Below are 18103 nucleotides of genomic sequence, written 5' to 3'. Positions count from 1 at the left end.
GAAAAAACTCATAGTTCCTTCACACTGCAAAACATGAGCCATCACATGGGGTTATTAATCTTTTTAAGGATGAGTTATTTTGGCCTGAACAAAAAGGGTTTCTTCTCCACAAGTCTCTAAAAGTCTCTCACTGCTTCTATATAGCCTGGCATAGGCACTCTTCACAATCTTCACGGGCCACACGTGAATTCTCCATCCCCCCCATGTACTCCAAATGGATTAAAGAGACAAACAGTTTGGGATATTACAGTTCCTTACTATGGCATGCAAGAAGGTTTTTAAGCTGCGCGCCAGAATCGCGGCACCGCCCTCTTTTCTCCCGTCGCCATGCTCAGCTCCCTCTCACGGGACTCACTTCTCTTTCTCTCTGACTCTGGAGCCGCCATGTTGAAGAGTGCTCCCGTTCAGGCTTTACGGTGGGGAAAGCCTCGCTCCCTTTGTGCTTCTGGCTGCATGGTGTCTTCTTCAGTTCAGCACGAAGTGTGCTGGATGCAGACAGGAGGCTGTGCCAGCTCCGCATGGAGAGGAGAGGTTCCAGGAAGCCGCGCCGGATGGCTTTAGCTGTGCGGCAGTCCATGGCTGGCTTTAGCTGTGTGGTTTGAGCTGCCTGCGGCTCTGGGACAGTTCTCCCCCCCCAGTGGCCCAGGGTCCGTGCCACAGTGTCGGGAAAAGGGGAGGGGGGCAGGGGCCCCAGCACGGCTCAGCAGGGCCCAAAGGCTCCAAGGCCCCCCCACCTTCCAGCAGGCGAGCTAGAACGAAAGGAAATTCAATTCCCACCTTGCAGCGCGGTTTAAATATGTAAATTGTGAGAAGCGTCATTAGTCTAAAAGACTGTCCATCAACTCAGGTTCAACCCACTACAATCACCATTTTTTAAATCTACTTACAGATTAGCACAGAACGTAAAAACAATTTTCTAGAAGGGATGGCTGATGCTTTGCGAGTCCTCATGTAAATTTTAGCCACAGAGAAAAACAAAAACAACTCTTGGAAATGCTGAAATCTGGTCCATAAACCCAGTATTGAATATGGGCTTCTTTTACTTATAGAGGTTGGAGTAGTAAAAGGCAAGAAAGCAATTTTTCCCCAAAGATACTTGAAAGAAATTGTGTTTGTTACTTCCCTCAATAGTTGCAGTATCAAACAAGTCCCATCCCCCCCCCCTCAAAAAAAAGCCACTAGTGCTGACACATCCCTCTTCTACATTCAAAAGATGGAAGGAAAAGCCTTTATTTCCCTTTCTGCACTTGGCTTCTCCTTGCCTGTGCTACCCCAGAGCTTCCTGGGGTTTGGTTCACTGTGACGGTAAGGCCTGTTGCCCTCTTCATCCTCTCAAAAGTGTAGCATTCAACCTTCTCTTCACTGACGACTGTCCTGGTGCTTATGAGGCGAAATCCATCTTTGAGTAAAGTGTCAAGCAGCAGGCCTAGGACATTAGTACCATTAATCAGCTTTCTATTATCAGGCTTTATGGAAACATACCTAAAATCAGAAAAAAAAAAAAAAAAAGCAGTTACAAAACACTTTAACTACTTCTTGACAGCATAGGTCAACACAGCTGCACTGTGTTTACAGCAGCCAATCTCCGGAATTTTTTTCCTCCTTTAAGGACTACTGAACTCTTTCCTTCATTAAGAGTAATTCTCAGTTCATTCTGTTACATGCTGGGGAAGAAGCATTTCTCTTTCACACCTGTCCCCACCACAAAACTTACCTGTGAGGACCCCCACCTCATCTCACTTAACGGAGGAGAAGAGAGCAGCAGGTTCTGCAATGCTGCAACTGTTTTTCAGTGAAAGTAAATGGTGGACAGCAAAGTCACATTCACCCCAAGAGCATCACTCCAACACACAGGATCTCTCTCTACAAACAGTGACATTTATTGCAAAGTTACCTTGTAACAGCAGGACTTGTGGTAACAAATGTGAAAATCATTTTCACATGGCCTCAAATGATTTTATTTGATATAAAGTACAGTGTAAGAATCTATCAAGACATTCTGAGGAGCAGAAGTCACGTAAAAATACTATTACAAAATATATAAACTGACGGGTGAAACTGTTCCACAGTTCACAGGCAAGTACACCTAACATTCATGGAAAGCACAATAAAGGCAAAAATGTCCATGTCACCACAAAGATTAAGAGATAGAAATTCAGCAAGGCAACATAATCAAATTTGACTTGTTTCATTACTCAAGATAAGCTTTCCTATTGTTCTGCAGAGGGAAATTTTTACCAAGTCTGAAGTCCTACCAAGTCCTACTCAACCAATTGTTAGTCCATTAAAATTACTAATATGTTACAAAGTTAAGGTTTGGCATACAAATCTATATTGCTTCACAAATGCAAAGTAGTTTTTATTCTACTTGCTTAGCCAAAGAAAGCTGGAAGAAAGATAAACTTTAATTTTTTTTTTAAATAATTAAAAGATTGCTGTGTTGGTTCATATGTTCAGATAGAATAACCCATTTGGAAATATTTCAATGAAATTTCCATAAAATTCCAGATGTTCTAACAGCCACAGAGGACAAATTAGGTTAACATTTTCTTATACAGTAAGAAAATGTCTCCATGTAATAGAGACATCCAGCAAAAGATTGTTTAAAAAACCTAAGTTGTCATTAGAATACGATACTGCTATCACAAAAATTACTGATACACAGTTATCTTAATAAAAACAGAACCTGACTGAATTCAAAGAAAACCCATTGTGAAGCATGGTTAATAATCTGTCTCTTCTCCCTCCCCCTAATAGAAAGCTGTACAAAAGCTTTCCAGTCCCTGAAATGCTGTCTCAGTTCTACTGGTGTTTTAACCCTTCCTGCAATTCCCTGTTTCCTGTTTTCCATATGAAAGCCTTTTGGACGTAAGCTATTGGAGATTTTAGGCTTCCCCCCAGTACTTCACTTCTTTATTTTATTACCTTTACCTCATTTTACTGTGTTTTTCATGTTCTCTAGAAGGTGATACTGCGAGATTCTGAAGTGAGTGAGGAGGAAAAGGCAGAGAGAGAAAGACCTGAGAGAGCTCATAAACAAGCATCAAGAATAATATTTTAGAAAGCTGAAGAACAGGCAAATCAGCGTAACAGAAATTAAACTGGGTGTTTCAGAACTAGAAAAAGATAACATCACACTAACAGAAGGAAGGAAACATATTTCTTTTCTTTCAGTTTCTTTATAATGAGCTTTGCTAGCATGTAGCGTGCACTTCATGAACAGGAAGTCAGAAAGACATGTCCATAATGAGAAGTCACTCTAGGGACAGTACCTGGCCACAAACTGGTCACTAGCAGAATACTCAGTACCACACAGAAAAACCATGTCATGATGAGAAGGTCTTTCCAAAGGCAGCGGAACAAGTGGTTTCTGAGAAGGAAAAGGGCTGTTCCAGCCCTGTCCTGACTGCTGCCCTGTAAACACAGTGATCTGCTCAGCTAGTGCCTCAATGGTGGTACTGCAGGAACCAAAGATCCGGAAAAAGGCGTGCATTTCTTGGGGAGAAAAACGCACTTCCAAGATCTCCCGCCTCGGCTTCAGCAAATGTTCTTGGCTCAGGAGGTTGGCCAGGGGGTAGAGTCCATAGAATTCTGCTTCTCTCTGCAGCCTCTGATAGTCTGAGAAATCAGTTGGTAAGGAGACCTGGAGAGTCCTCAAGAAGTCCATGATGTAACTAAACAAAGCTCCATCTCTGTCCACAAAAAACTCTCCATTCACCAGTTTAAATTCCCGGTCATCGTCATTCAACATCCGTGCCAGCCTGGACTCCGGGAACTGCTCCAAGGTAAAAGCCCGGGTTACAAATCTCACACCTCCCACACTCAGAACGACCACCTCTTGACTACTCATGGCTACCTCAGCCACCCAGGAATCGTAACTCTGATCTACGTGTCTGTGACTTGATCCTTCCTAAACTGCAAGGCAGCTGCAAGAACCATTGTGTACTTTTAGCAAGTGTTTGGAGCGAGGTGTGGAGCAGCAACAGGATTCCCAGGCAACAAAGACGTAAATATCGTGTACAATAGTTTTGTTTGCTGGGTTTGGTTGCTTGGAAACTTTGATTCTTGGAATTTAATGTTTTATTTTTGAAATGAACAGCTTGCAAGGACTACTGGAATACAGTGAATTGACTGTCACAGCTTATGAAACCTTGAGAGAGGCCAACAAATATTCCCAAAGTATGGCACACGTTATGTTTGTTTTCTAGAAATGTCAGTTCCCAAGGTTTTCATTCCATACACTGCTGTTCATAGGACCACTGCAAAAAGAGGTTAGATGTGCTTCAAGCAAGACGTTTCAGTACCATATATTCCAAAAGAAGGGCACTTTAGAGAACTCAAGCTTAAGGTTCCCTTTAAATCACTATTATCTAAGGCCAACTCAGTACAACCAGAAATTCAATTAGCTCCTGAAATGAGATACACAAAAATACAGTAACAGCAGAAGAACCTATACAAGGTTCTTCAAATACCACCAACATCCATACACCTGTTACATCACACAACCTGTTCAAGGAATCATCCAGTAATTTTTCCTGGCTTTCAGAATTGAAATCTGGAAAGGCAGAGAGGGAGAGGAGAGCAGCTGTTGTACCTGCCACCTCTGCAGGACTAGAGCCCAGGCTGCCTTCCTATGGCAGACCCCTGCATGCCTTTCACTGCAGTAAGTTCTTTGTGTTAAGGCCAGTTTTTAAGAAAGTGTGGCTTCAGAGAAACATGGATCTAACAAAACAGCTCAGTTACCCCAGCAATTCAATGTTGGAAAAGTAAACTGCAAAGTATGAACTATCTGCAAAGCACATACTGTCTTGTTCTTATCATTACCTCTAGAATTTTTGCTTGCCCTGAAGATACATTTGGTATAAAACACGTAATCTGAATGCACAGGGTAATTACAACATTTGGTTATACAAAAAAAAAAAACAAAAAACCACAAAACCAAACCAAAACATACAGCTATATCAGAGAGAAGTAACATCATCAGATAGAAACTGGTTCCAGAACATGAATGATGCATGCTGCATTTTGCAGTGGAAGGGCAGTCGTCAGCAAACCTGTCAGCACAGTGCTCATCTCAATCACAACTCTTTTTCCTCTTTCCAAACGATCTCCCAGTTAGATTTTTTTTTTAAACTACAGTCTTTTATCTTATTCTACAGTTACATTAACATCAAACTAAGTACACAGTTTTGCCCTATATTTTGGTAAGAAAGATGATTTACAGTAAGTAATATTCCCAAAATCACCACTGAAAGAAGAATCCACAAAGTGTTTTTCAAAGCGCCATTTCATCTTCTGGTTTAGCAGCACTCAAACTATGTGAACATTATGAGTGTTTTGGAATCATTTTGAATGTTTTCACTGGATGTCTGAAAAGACCAATTAATTTAAGAAGTTCCATGTTTTCTTCCCCAGATCTCTCTTAGTTCTTATATTCCAGCAGACACTTCACAACAGTTTATATTTACACACAAACTGTGCGACATTATCCAGTACAACCAATGTATAGTTTTTACACTTTTCTCTTAGAAGTGAGGCTCCATCTGTCATCTGTTCCCAGTAAAAGACTGCATGATCTGCTATCTCCACGGTATCTGCCAAATAGGACAAGCTAATTGTAAGGAACTGAGATTTCCAGCACTGGAGATTGTCAATGACTGACTCCACAAAGGATATTCTGGTAACAGCAAGAATGAGCAAGAAAATAAGAGAGTTCACTATAAATCTGCGTGAAAAGACTGAGGGAATCTTGAATTTGAAAGTGTTGTTTTCCTGAGGCAAGGAAAGTTTGTCCACGTCAACTAGTTTTATTCCATTCCACTGGCTGGTATCAAAGCTCTTCATTGTGGGACTGATGTCCACAGTGGAACAAGGTAAAGGGGTTTCTTTGAGCACCTTGATTTTTTCCCTGAACTCCTGCATCTGCTGCAGAAATATAATGGGTTCGGACACATCTTTGAAGGCCTCTGCTATGTTAAAAGCCATCCGCTGCTCCTGCAGAATCGTGTTCAGTTTATTGATTTCTGGATCGTAGGCCTGCATCACTGCAAGCTTCATGGTCTCAAAGTCAGAGAGAATCTCATTTCGCTTCTGCTCCAGCGTGTGCTGCAGCTTCTCAAAGAACTCCTTCACTTTGTCAGAATCTTTCGTCAGCATCTGCAGAGCTTTCCTCTTACTGGTCTCTAAGGTATCCAGCCGTGAGAGGGCATCTCCACAACGCCAAGTTTCAAAGCCCTGAAACAAGGTTTCAAAAGCCCGCTTCTCCTGGGAATAAGCTTCTTCAATGGAACAGAAAACATGCTTTGTGTGGTCACCACGGGTGGCACAAACCCCACAGATCAGCTGCATGTCTGTCCGGCAAAAAATGTTAAGGGGTTGCCCACTGTGCACTTTGCACACAGGCATTTTTGGAGTTACTTTGATTTTGTTGTACTTCTCCACAATACCTTTCAGGGAATAGTTGACCTGCAAGCTGTTGACTCCAGTAACAGGAGTCTCCTTCCTGCATGTGGGGCACTTGAAAGGGGATGGCCTCCAAAGCACATTCCGCACATTTCCCTCAAGAATTCCTTCCAGACACTTTCTGCAGAAATTGTGTGAACAGGGCAGGACACGAGGATCATCAAACAGGCTACAGCAAATGGGACAGGTGAGATCTTCCTCTAGGAGCTCCATCATATCCTAGGAAAGAGAAAAAAAAAGATGGTAACAGAACTTACAAAACTTATTTCTCCCTCGAGGAGACCATACAAAAACCAATCTCTATTTGAGATACATCTCAGAGAAAAGGATGTACTTTTTCCTCCAGTATCCTTAAGACAGAGCCTCAGCTGGGTTTTTGCAGCCAGTCCCTGTTAACTGTGGTATCTGGCCAGCAAATGGCAGGCACAAGAATGGTGCAGTGCTCAGGCAGAACCATTTTTTTGGACTCTCAACCAGAAATGCTGAAAAAGAAGGCTTGCCATCCCAGCAAGGATTCTGAAAGAAAATAACTCATGTACTGATAATAACAGTGCAAGACTTACTTGCTGATGCAATACACAGAAACAGGATTTGCACAGAAGATACCCAGCCAATAGATATGCCCTTCTAAGATTTTATTACTCTCCACTTGCTCCACTCATCCAAAGTGTCCAGTTCAAACCCCATGCACTGGTACTGTAGACAATACTAAAAGTGACTGAAAAAGCCCAGCTGCAGTATTTCTGCTGTTACAGAATACAGGATGTGTCTTTTTGTTCTACTTGCAAGGCCAAAGGAGAGTCACCACTCTTTAAGAAGTTTAACAATTAGCTTTTCTCTTGCTCCTGCAATATTTTTAAATAACCAACTGAATCTGTTACTACTGAGCTATTCAGCACAAAGTTAAAATACTTCAAATAACAGCTGCCCATAATCCTTGATAATTCATCATGAAACAAAACTGCTAACCATTTTTACTCATCTGCAATCATTGGAAATTCAGTGGAATTTCCAATTCCATTCTCACAGCATTCATGCCTCAGTAATTTCTTTTTGTGGAGAGAATCTACAGGAAGAATATTTATCATGTAATCCTTCCTACTGGAAAGTCTCAGTGAAGGGACCCAGTGCACTACCCTTCCCCTGCCTCCAACTAAAGCCAAGTTCTCAGACGCAGACACCTTGTAACTTACAGCATGCTCTAAGAAAACAAACAGCTAATAAAGACTAAAATAGGTGACAGTCTGTATTATCCGAAGCTCTCAAGCACTTAGTTTTGAGCTATAATTAGAAAGATGCTTTCCTTGCATAAATTCCTTCCATATTATACAACATATATTCATATATATGTAATAAAACTCCTTTTATAAATTGAAAGACATCACAGAAAAGTGCATCAAAGTACTGTTGTGACATAAATGCATGTGAATGAGCTCTTAATTAGTTTTGATGTAATTATTAAGGTTTTTGTCCCCTCAAAAAAAAATGAAGTGGAAAATGAGGGAGCCAAGAGACAAGCTGCAAGGGAAGATCCACGCCGCACAGGACAAGAAGAGCAATAAAAATCAATACCACTGATCCAAGGAAAGCAAGGTTCACTACCAGGAGAAAGGTGAGGTCAGTCCTGACTTTTCTTCACAAAAGGACCAATAGTCCCAGTGAGACTTCACAGTAAAAGCCATTCTTGGGAGGTGTAAGCAAACCTCCCATGCTTTTCAAGTGAGGAGGGGCTGTCACAACCCAGAAATTCAGTAGAAATTCTCAGTGGGCTGAACAAAGACAGCAGTCCAGTGTCAGGGAACTCTTATCCTTTATTATACAGCCACCTTAACTCTGACAACTATCCCACTATTTAGTCATAGAAGTGTTCACTAACAAGGTCTTAACTTTTACAATGAACTTTACCAAGCTCCCAACTCTACCAGCAAACTTTGGCACAGAGCAAGGGGTAAAACCCGATTGCTGCACTTGCTGGAATAAAACAAGAGAGGAGAGAGTAAAGATGGAAAAGAGAGAAAGTGAAGGAAAAAGATCACCAGTCCTTAGATCGCACATCAGTCCTGCCACCATGGGCAGTCCAGACCTGGGATCAACAAAAGCCCAGGACTGACACCCTCCCTTCTACAGTTTCCCTAGTGCACATCCCCTCATTCCTTGCACCATTTGCTGCTGCTGGCATACGCATAGCGAGCCCTTTAGAGCCCTCCAGGAAATGAGTCAGGGGAGCTGGGGGCCTGTGGTGGTCCAGGAGCCCCCTTTAGTGAGGTGCCCGGGACTTGCCCCTTCTCTTGCCGCAGGCACACTGAGCGTAAGCCCTCAGGATGATTTATAAGCCCAGCAATGAAAGGAAAGCTGGCTCACAACAGCACTGCCCTGCCTTGGCAGAGCCCTCCCTCCCCATGCCACCTTTCCTGTCACAGCACAACAGTCAGAATGTTTGAGACAACCATGCTTATGTGCTTATGCCCCACCACAGCCGTATTCTCTCTGCTTGTTGGAAAAAAGAGACTTTGGAAATGTTGCCAGCTTTTTTACTCAGGACTAAGGTCAGGAAGCAGAAGAAGCCACCACTACAACTGCGGACAAAATCCCAGAGAAAAAGTCTAATAATTCTAACTAATGGGTTTCCTAATAAGCCCACAGATCCCATTCAGAAACCTCATATTCTGTGAGGAGAATATGGTTCTGAAGCACCTCTCATGCTCTCAAAGCAACATTTCCCTTCCATCTTTTTCCTAGTGCTAAAAATAATCAGATGACAGGAAGATTATAACTTTGTCCCTGCACTCTTGAGTCTTCCTCTTTGTGAACAGCTCTCTTTCCAACTTGTGCTCATAGCTTTTAGCCACAGTAGCAGCACAAAAATCAGTTCTGCTCATGTGTTAAGAGGATAAAAACTACAAAACTAAAATGACAGTTTTCCATCTCTTAGTAAATGGAAATGCACAGTGCAGAAAATATTTGCTCTGGTCCATCTCCTTTACCAGGGAGGATTTTACTTTCCAGTTAGGGAGCTGGAAAAGCAGCTTTGCATGCCTGACAGCAAGGACAGCAAACTAACGCAGAAAATGCGTACTATAACACGTTCCATCAAAATTGCAGGACAAACTCTGAAGATTTTCACACTCCTAAAAAATACAAAAAACATACACAAAAAAGCTTAATGATCCAACTAAAACTGTCCTGTTGCATTCCAACCCCACTTACCCAATTACATAATTATACTTTATAAATACAACTGAATTTCAAAACCCTTATACAACATCATTAAAAACACTGGATTTTTAAAAAAGAAATGGGCAGGTCTACAAGTTCCCCTACCCCTCCCCCCCCCCTTACAACACCACAAATGCCAAACCAAAATACCGAAGACTTGTATGACTGGTTGGACAGATGAACTTCTGTCTTCTTTAGACTATTAATTTCAGACAGTAAACTGTCTGTGCATTGAAACATCCCTTAGTAACCTGGTATTTGTGTGATGAACTACAGCAACATTTCAACTCTTCCACGGGGAATTTCCCTGTGTAACTTCTGAACCAGGTTTGGGTGGCCCTGGAATTCCCCACTTGTAGCATGCAGACCAAAAGCATCTCTGGGTACAAACCCAACAGATGTCACCCATCAGAAACAGCAACTTGCACAGTTTTATCATTAGGAAGAAGAATGGCAAAACACATCAAACCATAAAAGCAAAAACAACCACAGTAGCTTTTTCCCCACACTCCAGAGAGAAACTCATTTAGCATGCTTCTCAGCACAGAAGTTGGGTTTATCAGCCAGCAGCATGCTGAAAGCAAAACCTGAATTTTACCAGGCTTCAAACAAAACGATAACTCCTGAATTACAAGTTTCCTGCAATGGCATGTAAACGTACTAAATGAGACTTGACCAAGTCAGGCTACATTTCTACAAGTAGTTGAGCTAGTCAGGAAAGGTGTCATCTCCCTTCCTTGGCAAGGACACCAGTCTGTGTCAGGACCCCCTATGAGCAATTTCACCAGCCTTCTGTCAGACTGGTGCATTGAATCAGCCCTAAAAAGAGTCCCACACAGAGAGAAAGGGAGATGGAAGATCCTCCTTCCAGCAGCAATGATCTTAAACCTGTTAATCTAATGACAGAAACTGCAACCTAATGGAGGGTCATTGTATACATTTTAATGTGGAACAACTGACCTCCAGGAGCAGTAGGTAACATAGAATCATAGAATGTTAAAAGGTTGGAAAGGACTTTAAAGGTTATCTAGTCCCAACTCCCCCTGCCATGGGCAGGGACACCAACCACTAGATGAGGTTGCCCAAGGCCTTATCTAACCTGGCATTGAACACTGCTAGGATTGGGGCATCCACAACCTCCCTGGGCAACCTGTTCCAGTGTCACTGCCCTCACAGTAAAGAATTTCTTCCTAATATCTAACCAAAATTTCCATTCTTTCAGTTTGTACCCATGACTCCTTGTCCTGTCACTATAGTTTCTGATGAAGAGCCCCTCTCTGGCTTCCCTGTAGCCCCCCTTCAGTTACTGGAAGGTTGCTGTCCAGACAGCAAAAAAGACCTGGGGAAATTGCTCATGCGTTAAACCTGGTATTTCATGGCCATAAGTTTTTCCAGAAGCACCAGGCAGATCCAACCCGTTCAGACTCCAGAAAGGCAGGAAGGCCTGGAGAAATAAGCAATCTGCGTTCAGTGCATTCACAGCCCCACGAACACCGTTTCCCCCACAGGGCTGGACGGTCTGTCGACCGCAGGGGCTGCCCCAACGCTGGCCCCCGCGCTCAACCCATCGTCCCTTGACCTGGCAGCCATTCCCTTGTTGCTCCTGGTTACAACCCCCCCCTCCAATTCCAGCGGGGAATCGCCCCTAAAGGATGGCACTGCAGCCAGCCGCCGGCCCTGGCCTCCCCGGGGGTCACAGCCCTCCGCCAGGCACGCAGCCCGGGGCACGGAGGCCCTGTTGGTCCGCCCGCGCCCCGCGAAGCACAGCGGGGCTCACCGGGGATGGCGGCTGCCAGCGCAACCGGCGGCTCCGGCCGCGGCCACAACGTCCCCGGGCCGGGCGCTGCCGCCGCCTCTCACAAAGCCGCGGCCTGCCCTCGCCCGGCCGCGCCCGCCCGTCCTGCCGCCCCCGGGCCCCGCTACTCACCATGGCGGGCCGGGATCGCGGGGAGCCCGGGGCAGGCGGGGGAGCGGCCGCCTCGCTCAGCCGCACCACTCGGCGCCGCTCCCGCCCCGGCCGCCGCTCGCCTTCCAGGCCCGCCGCTCCCACCCTGCCGCTCCTCCCTGGCCCCGGCCCGCCGGAGCGATCGGCCGGGAGCTGCTGCCCCGCCGTCCCACCCACCTTGGCCCGCGGCCGCCGATCCAGCCCCAGGGCAGGAGCTGCTGCGGCTCTTCCTTTCCACCGCCTGCCTGCGAGCGGCCAGGAAAGCCTCCGGGGCTGCTGGGAGAGAGAGCCGGCGGTGGATGCTGCTTGCCTAAGGCGGCGGCCGAGATATATACGGGTTTCTGTTGTTTGTTAACTCTGATAAATTACACTTGAGCCTACAGCTCACAGGCGCACGTTGCACAGCCTGAGGAGGGGCGCTGCAGGGTGGCAATCCTGCTGGGCATCTGCCACCTTCCGAAAGCAGTTATTTAAAAAAATAACATAATTTGAGACAGATAACATTATGTGCTTCATAAAAGGATGGCAACTCGTTCCTATTTGCTTTAACGCACTGGTTATGCCGTTTCCTGCTGGTGAATCTCTTGGGAGAGTTAACGAGGCCTGCAAAACCTATGCAGGTTTTCTGCAGTAACACTGACTAGTCCCAGGGAGATGGAGCAAAAGAGATCCCATGTCCATTTGAAAGAACATTATAGTTACAGGACTATGAAACAGTCTGGAACTGCTGAGACGTCAGAGGACCTTTGTGTTGGGTATCTCTTTTGCAGTTCTGTTCGTTCTGTCAACAGAAGAGGTCTCATATCGAAGTTAAACTGAACTTACTGTCGAGTTAGACTTTGTGAAATACTACACCAAAAGTTGTTCCCAAATGTACATACTCTGCCTCCTGCATCCCTTCATTCCCCTACTCCATATCCACTGCAGTCACATCACTCATCAGCACAGGGGAGACTATTCACCTTCAGGACTACCCACACAAGGAACATCACAAATCACAAGAAAAAATCACAAAAAATATATGAAGCTCCCTCACACATGTGACTTATTTCTTCTGATTATTTAGGAATCCGGATCTTAAAAGCCAGTCAATAACATGCCAATGTTATGCCTTCCCAATTCACTGCAGTCAGTCACTCCTCACTTTCTCTCCTTGCTGCCCCACCCAAGTTGGCCTGCCTGCTCAGCTGAACTTTATGGGAACAGTTTGACCAAAGACAAGCATTTTTGAAAATCCCTTTCAGAGTGCTCACACACTGGAGCATTTCTTCCACTATCTACTGGAGAACAGCCCCAGGAGGTAGAGTTGCTGCACAAAACAACCAAGACCTTCAGATGTATTTCAACACCTTGCTTGTTTCTTCTTAGTTGTCTAGTATCTCATTTGCTGTTTATTAGAAACAAGTAATTCCAGGTAGTTTCCCTCAGCCACCTAAACTGCTTTCAAGTGGTATCCCAAAGCTTGTGCATTTATATTTGGAGTACTCCTTGTCTACACTCTCCCAACAGCCTTTTATATCAAGAATTTCTGGGTCCTATTCATCTTCTCTGTCATTTTTTAGTTAAAGATTAACAACAACATGGCATTTTAGATTTCTCACTCATTATTTTCAAATATTTCTCATATAACTTTTTTCCTGATATATTTTTAGAGTACATTTTATTCTCTATTAATTCTTTGGGCTGGTCCTACTCTGTCTCCTTATAAGTGAAGAAGGAGCTGTATGGGTGGAAGAGTGGTTGCCTGCCCACCTGGGATAATGCCTCTTCATTAGGTCCACCTGAAAATGTTCTTGTCCCTCCTTGCCTTTGATTTCTTCTGTCAAAGATGAAAGCTTAAACTTCTGGGTAAACACACCGCAGAATTTCCGTGCTTGGTGCATAGAAACACTGCCTAGCCAGCATTGTACTTAAGTGTCCCATGGCTGTCCTAAGCATGATCAAAAAGAATTTGGGCACTCTTCTACTTCTTATCTGACTGATAGAGTCGCACACAACTGTTTTGCACACATACGAGTCCATCCTTCTATACTTTTTAACTCTGCTTCAATAGCAGCACTTTCAGTAGCAGTTTGTTTATGAGCTTGCATTCCTGCATCCGAGAGCACAGTGTCTTCCCAAGGCAGCATCAAAGACCAGTTGTTGAAGCTTCAGAGAAAAACTCTGGCTGATGGAAAAGAATATTTGTAGATCTGTGGAGTAATAGATAAACAAAGCCAAGGGAAATCTAGGCTCAAAGGAAAGGCCCAGCTTGAAAGGAGGTGTTGGGATAAATGCCACTTAGTTATGGAAGGGTTGAAAATACAGGGGTAGAAATTTGGAAGGAATTATATGATAGCGACAATTCCCAGATTTTCAACACAAGCACCACGTTTGTTGTAAGACAAAGGGCAGTCACCTACTGTCATGTTTAAACTACAGAGAGAACCCAGATCATGGCTCTTGTAACAAGAACTATGCCAGAAGATTTCTGAGACTGAAGCTCTGCATTGTGGTTCAGTCAGCGACCTCAGAGCTGACAGCTACTACTCTCCTTGCCTGTCCCAGCTCTGCCAGCCTCTGCAGATGCCGTACTGAGCTGACTCCACCCACTCAGCCAGCAGAACGCTATTCCCTTTTCTTTGCCGAGGTGAGTTTTGTGCTGATTCAACAAGTTAAATCAGTCCAATGCAAGATTAGACAATCACCAGGTCTAACATCAGAAGAGTGAGGAAAAGAGGAACAAGATTTTTCTCATTCAGTGGAAGCAAGCCATTAACGTGACTCAAGCTGCAACAGGTAACTCTACCTTAACAGGCAGGGGGTTAAGCCAAGGTGAGACTTCGCTACTGGCAAAAGTGATCATTCCATCCCTCCCCCTTTCCTTAGTCATGCTTTCCTCATGCCTCCTCTCTGCTGGCTCTGACATTCATGCAGCCACATGTTAGGCTAGATCAGCTTGCCAACAGAGCTGAAAGCTTACAAAAAAAAAAAAGTTTCCTGCAGAATCAATTCTGGCAGCCAGCTGATCCTGCAGCCGAACAAACACCAGTGCCAGGATGAGCCAGTGAGAGGGCCTGTTTTGGTGGCAGCCTACACACACGTCAGCATAAACCAGAAGTGCCCCCACAGGCCATAATTTCACAAATGCTTCCAGCCAGCTATTGCCAGCACTGCTGCCAAAAGTAACACAGCCTTGCCCTCGGCCACACCAGCTGCTCATTCCAGGCTCCAAGCACCCGCTGTGCTGTGCTGGAGAACTGATTGATAAATGTAGCTGGAGTTAAAAGCAGCATTTTTTTTTTTCCTCCCAAATTTGTATTCCCCATCAGTAAAGCACCTCTGAACCAAAGACCTGTTGGATTGTAATTGTCTCCTGGGTGAAACTCCAGGGAAAAGAGGTGAGTTGAGGGCATTTTACAGTCTTATCCTTGGCTGCAAACTTGCCTTCCCACTAAGGCTAAGGCTTCACATCCCATTACAGAGGTGTCAGAGCATACACAGAGTACACTCCAGCTTCAGGACAGAGTCTTCTTGGAGGACTCTGCTTTACTTCAGCTGTGCTGGGGTGAGCATACTCTCAATCTGAGGTGGATAATGTAGTCACTGTGGGGACCTAAATATGGACATAAATCTGCAAGAGCTTAGAGCAACTTGATAAGAAGACACTGTAAGATAACACAAATAAATAAATTATTCAAAACAGCTCTGCGTATCAAACACCTTACTGATGTATAAATGTTTCACAACTATATTGTATCTGACTACATTTCTTTTCAACAGATACATCTGGACTATATTCAACATTCCAAACAAGGGATCAGAGAAAGCAGTTTTTGTTCCATAAAAGGTACTTTTAATATGGATTGTAGAAATACCAGGCATTAAAAATCCATGAAGGATCATCAGCGATTGAAATGATCAACTGCTGTTTTGAGGTCTGAATTTCAGAGACTGCCTTGATATCTGCAGGGTCTCTGGTGACTCTTTTAGCAGTACTGAAAAGCTCTGTAGTTTTGCATACAGAACTTTGACCCACACAGTTAACTAATATTCAGCACTTTGCCAGATTTTTCTGCAGAGGGACGTGGGGGGGAATTGATGATGAATTCAGTCAGCTCCTTAGCGAAATCCTATTTATTTACAAAGAATGTACAGCCATGTCCCATTTCCTTGCACGCAGAGGAAGCAAATGGGAGGGAGAACTGTGCAGCAGTCCAAGTTTGCTGCTCCAGCCAGGATGCTTGCCCAGAAGAAGCTGTCCCTTGGCTTTTTCTCAGGGCCATACACCACTGCTTCTCCCACTGTCTGCTGGCTCTTGCATGGTGTTTCCGGTCCTGGACATGCACACAGGCAAACACAGCTGCAACCAATCTGTGCTCTTGCGGCAGCATTCGCAAGCAGTCCCTAGAAAAGTCTCCCTGCCTTTCCCCAAATTTGTGCTTGCTCATACAAGTTAGCTCATCTTAGCACTTGGCCATGCAGCTCTATGCCACGGGCAGCAGCTTCTAGTTTTTAGCTATATTATGCCATAAAAAAACTTAATTGCTCCTTCCTGAACAAAGCATGGCCAGCATGCCTGTCAGTTTTAATGAGGTTTGGAACTGCCTATAGATCAAAGCTCTTCTCCAGTGGGTTTTGCCTGTATTGCATAAAAAGGAAAGGAGAAGTGACCTCCAAAGCAAACAGAACAACAAGGAACAAAATTAATTTCCATATGTAATTTCTTCTATGATTTGGCAAGCATCAGATTAACTGTGTAAAACAGAGGACTTCCTACAGAATGTTAATCCTCACAAGAACTACATTATGGTGAAGATTTCAAAAGTACAAGCACAACCTGTTTTTCATCTGAGACCTTGTCTGTATCATCTTCCAAACCACAGGCCTGACCCTGGGAGTGGAAGGAGTGCTTTCAATAAACAAACCTTGATTTTCCAGTCCTGCACCATCATTTACTTCTGTGCAAGTTGCATGGAGACATTGCTAAATCCATTCCAACATACATAATAACTACTTTTTTTCATTGGTTTTCACAGGTGTAAATGCCTGCACAAAGCATGTGGCAGCAGAGAAGCAAGTCCGATTGGTTTTTACTAGCAGGACAAAGAGGAATTATTTTCCTGAGAACTGATTAGTCATGTATTACATTGTTGTAATGCATGCTGCCACAATGGGAGAGAGCTGCCCTCTCCTGCAAATTTGGCATATCAGGGAACCTTTCTGAAACATACTTGTTTGAAGCCAGTAAATGTACTTTGCAGAGCTAATGAGAGACAGTTGTATTTTGTGAATGAAGCTCTAAGCCAGAGAATGAAACAAGTCAATGACCGTCATTTTCCTTCAGCAGGTCCTCCAAATAAGTCTGCATTTGTGAAATGAATGGGAGTGGTCCTGTTCTACTAGCATGGTTCCCAGACAAAATGTCTCTGCTGCTACTGTTCAAGGAAATAAAACACTGCAAGCAGCAAACATGTCTAGGCATGCTGAGCATAATTTTGCTTCCAGTGTGGGAGGGTCCAAAATACTTGGCCTCCCCAGTGAAAGAAATGAACATTCAAGGAAGGCAGAAGCTGAATTAACCCATGATTACCAAGCACAATTATACTTCTAAATATTGAAGGCAAGATCTTAATTTCCTTGGGGCAGTTCTTTGTGGACTGTAAAGCTTTTGGTGTTCACACACTCTCTAAGCAGGCTGACAAGTACATTTACAAATACAGTACTATCCTGCTGCAATTTTTTACCTCATCCTTCAAGAAAGGCATATGAACAAGCCACATTTCTTACCAGCTGACTTTTGCCTGACTTCCACCACACCAGGGTAGTTTCTGCTTGACTGTGTCCGGCGCCAGAGTCTTCACTCAGGGTACACGAACATCTCTGCCACTGTTCCTGCACATCGTGACATCAATCTGCCACCAGCCGCTGCCAGGGTGCTCAGGAGCTGGGCTCTGCATCGGCAGGGAGACAGGATGGGCGCAAGGATGAGTTGGTGCCTGAGGCTTCCTGCCTGCCAAGCACACAGGCACTGGAATCAACGTGCTCCAAAGCAGCACTGGCAACTTTTCCAAGCTGCAGCGTGTACTTTGCCGCACAAGGGCTGCAGTCTGCTGGCCTGTAAAACCAGCCTCTCCAGTTAAGGAAATAGTGGAGCAGGAAACTGGCAGGGAGGCACAGCCAGACGCTGCTTCCCAAAGCTTCATCCCCTTGAGTCTAACAGATTTGGCAATGCTGACTTCATGTGGTGAGATGAGTTTGTATTCCCAGTGCTTACTTTGGAGAAGAAAGAATATAGTGGGGCACAGAGAAAAACGTGGGACAGGGAGTCATTTGGAGCTTGAGTCTAAGTTTTCTTTTTCTTTTTTTTTCTTTTTAAAAGTATATTAACATTTATCTTTTAGCATTTACAGTAACAAACCCACAGGCAATAAAAATCCCACAGTGACTTAAATGAGACTAAATTTGTGAACAACGAGCTACCAATGAGAATCCCGATGC

General features: G+C 44.3%; 2 protein-coding genes and 1 long non-coding RNA gene across 5 annotated transcripts in view; 1 reads left to right on the top strand and 2 right to left on the bottom strand.

Annotated features, from left to right (window-relative positions):
- The window catches only part of LOC121657879, a 109279-nt gene extending 92350 nt beyond the window's left edge, over window positions 1–16929 (top strand). Inside the window, exons 5-6 of the long non-coding RNA XR_006013778.1 lie at window positions 14045–14252; window positions 15386–16929. This is a non-coding gene — a long non-coding RNA (uncharacterized LOC121657879). The remainder of the gene's footprint in view (window positions 1–14044; window positions 14253–15385) is intronic.
- Window positions 1215–4045, bottom strand: KCNRG (potassium channel regulator). Its single transcript, XM_042014064.1, has 2 exons — window positions 3273–4045; window positions 1215–1482 (listed from the first exon to the last, which is right to left on the bottom strand). Exons 1-2 carry the CDS (start codon window positions 3848–3850, stop codon window positions 1230–1232), a joined length of 831 nt encoding a protein of 276 aa, XP_041869998.1. The 5' UTR covers window positions 3851–4045; the 3' UTR covers window positions 1215–1229.
- On the bottom strand, window positions 5132–17649 carry TRIM13 (tripartite motif containing 13). 3 transcript variants are annotated; one of them, XM_042014061.1, is made up of 2 exons: window positions 17393–17649; window positions 5132–6681 (listed from the first exon to the last, which is right to left on the bottom strand). In XM_042014061.1, the coding sequence occupies exon 2, from the start codon at window positions 6676–6678 to the stop codon at window positions 5449–5451; it is 1230 nt and encodes a 409-aa protein (XP_041869995.1). In that variant the 5' UTR covers window positions 6679–6681; window positions 17393–17649; the 3' UTR covers window positions 5132–5448. The 3 variants fall into 3 exon arrangements, with proteins under 3 accessions (XP_041869995.1, XP_041869996.1, XP_041869994.1); XM_042014062.1 differs by lacking the exon at window positions 17393–17649 and adding an exon at window positions 11801–11900; XM_042014060.1 differs by lacking the exon at window positions 17393–17649 and adding an exon at window positions 11606–11696.
- Window positions 17650–18103: the final 454 nt, after the last annotated feature.

The sequence above is a fragment of the Corvus kubaryi genome, unplaced genomic scaffold (assembly GCF_017639235.1).
Source record: "Corvus kubaryi isolate FWS band 111438036 unplaced genomic scaffold, C.kubaryi_AGA036_p1.0 split1-65, whole genome shotgun sequence".
Classification (NCBI taxonomy): domain Eukaryota; kingdom Metazoa; phylum Chordata; class Aves; order Passeriformes; family Corvidae; genus Corvus; species Corvus kubaryi.
Note: the sequence above shows the minus strand (reverse complement) of the source record. Positions and strands in the feature narration are given on the sequence as shown.